The sequence below is a fragment of the Nanorana parkeri genome, unplaced genomic scaffold (assembly GCF_000935625.1).
Source record: "Nanorana parkeri isolate BGI_ZX_2015 unplaced genomic scaffold, ASM93562v1 scaffold96, whole genome shotgun sequence".
NCBI classification, from domain to species: Eukaryota; Metazoa; Chordata; class Amphibia; order Anura; family Dicroglossidae; genus Nanorana; species Nanorana parkeri.
In genome coordinates, this window is record NW_017306364.1 from 1632391 (window position 1) to 1635372 (window position 2982).

At 47.7% G+C, this 2982-nt stretch overlaps 1 protein-coding gene across 1 annotated transcript in view; it reads left to right on the top strand.

The window, feature by feature from the left end:
• Positions 1 to 2982, top strand: part of ITGA3 (integrin subunit alpha 3) — a 74114-nt gene that overhangs the window by 42333 nt on the left and 28799 nt on the right. The window contains exon 6 of the mRNA XM_018552746.1: positions 1584 to 1788. Within this exon, the coding sequence (XP_018408248.1) occupies positions 1584 to 1788 (205 nt within the window). The remainder of the gene's footprint in view (positions 1 to 1583; positions 1789 to 2982) is intronic.

The window sequence follows — 2982 nt, forward strand, 5'->3', positions numbered from 1 at the left end:
CACTGCAAGGGTTAAATTCAGTTTTTTGGTTAGAATACCAGGAAAAAAGGACTTTTACTTACCTTTTTCCTTCGCTCCCCTGGCAACCGACGCGGATTGTGGGCGGTCCCACGGCGTCCTCTCATGCAATGCTGAACTATTGACCCTGCGTTGTACTGGATGACATCAGAGTGCCCGAGACCGATGGACCACTTTCGGAGAGAGGAGGCTTCCTGAAGGAGGGTGGGGTGGAAGGTGGTTGTATAGTGTGGAGGGAGGGATTAGGCCAGGGGTGGGCAAACTCCAGCTGTGGTGAAACTACAAATCTCGGGGTGCCTCTGTCTTTGGGAGTCATGTCTGTGGCTGTGAGAGTCTTGCAATGCCTCATGGGATTTGTAGTTCCACAATTGCTGGAGGACCAATGAAAGTCCTTATTACTAGTACCAGACACAAAATGAGAATTTAACCCTTGCAGTGCCCTTGCACGGTTCTTCCTTTCCCCCGGAGTTCGGCTTTAAACGCGCCGATTCCATGTGGGATTTGAGATCGGCTTTGCAGAGCAAATGGAGCAGAGAAACCACAAAAACCAGCCGGTAATCGCAAAACAAACTGAGCAGCACGTGGATGTGAGGAGAGCCAGACAGGGAGCGCAGACAGACGCATTCGGCAAATGACAATAGCAGACTTTGTGTATAGCCGGTGCGCGGTCACATGACCCAGGAGCACAAACCGCAGCTTATTCGCCCGTCGCACGACTGTCCCGAGCACTTTTATTAAAAGCTGATGACTTCTTATGTCAGGACACAACCCAGAGAAAAAGGGGCTTAATGAGAGCTAGAGCATCTCCGAGGGCAACATAGAAGAAAATAAACCTATCCAGCACATCGCGGCGCCACATTCACATTTCTTCATGTTTTATTCCTTTAAATAACAGAAAGCTATTGTGCCACTAGCTTCCTTTAGTGTGGTGACAACGCTGCCTCTGCAGCACTGAAGTCTCATGCAGTGTTGTCGGCTAGTCAACATCTCCCCTTGTGGCATACAAAACACCTCCCTTCTCTCTCATAAGGGGGGGGGTGTTTTATAGTCCAGCAGAGACAAATAGGCAGAACACATCCCCTTGTGTTATGATGAGAGAAGGGAGGTGTTTTGTAGTCCAGGTGGGGAGTGTATACTAGAGTTGTTGTTTATAATGAAATCAAAGCTTACTTGAAAAAATCCCTTTTTATATACTGAGTGCTGCCTTCCATCTGCCCATCACTTTCACCAACTTCCTGGACTCCCAGTGTGCTTTGCTTCTCTTTCCCTGCTTCTTGATGTGATGTGATCTCTATTTCTCATGACTACATATCCCATCATACATTGCTTCCAGCAAGCAGTGGTGCATTGCTCAGACATTGAGTTGTAGTTCAGAAGGCAGGAACTGTGAGAGTGGTGACACCAGGAAGTGAAATGGTGTCACTGCATAGAGGAAGTCCATCCTATGGACATCTTCAATGTGTCACTTCTAGGTGGATCTGGATATTAGAAGGGGGCTCGGACATACAGAAATTCAATGTATTTCTAGTTTGTGACCACAGCTCCCCTTTCATTCCCCTCTACAGGATACACAGTAAAGCTTGGCACCGGAGTGCTGCATGAGGATCTGGTCACTGTGCTCTCCGGGGCCCCCCGCTGGCAGCATAAGGGCGCTGTGTACATTTCTGACATCGAGGCGCCGACTATGATACTCAGACAGACCCTGAATGGGGATCAGGTGGGCTCCTACTTCGGCAGTGTTATTGCCTTGGCTGACTTCAACAATGACGGGTGAGTACACAAAGGGTCTGGTGTATGTATGTGGAGATGGGTTGGTTTGATGTGCATGGTGACATCATCTCTGGGTCTTTGTGCTTCTCTATACAATGCTGGCAGGTCATGGCTGGTGGGAGGGGCCAGCAGGGGGCTGTCCATATTTTTCTGAAAACAACACAGCCCCCTGTTTCAGTAGTCCTCTCAAGAGCCTGATGCAAGCAGTGGGTTGGCTATTGGGATGAGTAAAATGCGTTGATGGGTGGATATCAGTCTGGAGTAGTGGGCAGGATGTATTTGCATGCAGATCACTCTAGGTAACACCCCCATGTGATGCTGAGCCTCCATGATTGAGAGAAGTGATATCCAATGAATGAAAGGGGCAGCTCAGGGACAGTCAGGCTGGGGATGAAAAGGCTAGATTCTGACAATGTTTTAAAGCCTTCCTGTCGTGGTGACAGCCATGCCCCTTATTCCTTGCATGGGTGTCACAGAGACAGGAAGTGAAGGGAGATCTCCCCAATGAAGTCACAGAGAGAAGTGGAAAACCAAAAAGTTAACTCCTTCCTACTTTCTAAACCACTGACCTGGAACAAGCAAAGATAGTAAAGTCCCGAATAATCGTTCCCGGTCTCAGAAAGTATCCAAGCCATAGCATTTTCAGGAAGAGATCTCCGCAATGCCAGCCTATGTATTTTCAGTACTAGGCTGGACTCCAGCAAGATAAGAAAGCCAGCTCTGTAATCAGAAATACATCATTAAATGTCGTTTTTTTTTAATGTAAGTAGCTGAATTTCACCTGATATCAGCCTCTTGCAGTCCCTGTACAGCAGGGCTGAAGTGTGAAAGAAAGAAGCAGCACAATGAGCCAATCAGTGCCTGCTCTGACATGAAGCGTGCTGATAGGAAAAGAGAGCAGAGTGACTGGGAGATGAGCTCATCACTGTGCTGCTGCTGCTTCTTTCACTGTCCAATCACAGGCTGAGGGCGGGTCCAGGACAATCTGATCTCAGAGGAAGTGGGTTGAGCAATATTGACAATCAGACTGAGGACATCTAGTGGTAGAAAATAGTACTGCAGGGAAATCTCTGCATTGAAAGTGAATATTGCAGCAAAAGCTGACATTTTGTTATTTTCTCTTTTCGTTCATTTTAGATTGTATGGGTGGAGTTCTGCTGTAAACCCTCCCTTGGACCCAGCCGATTACTATAT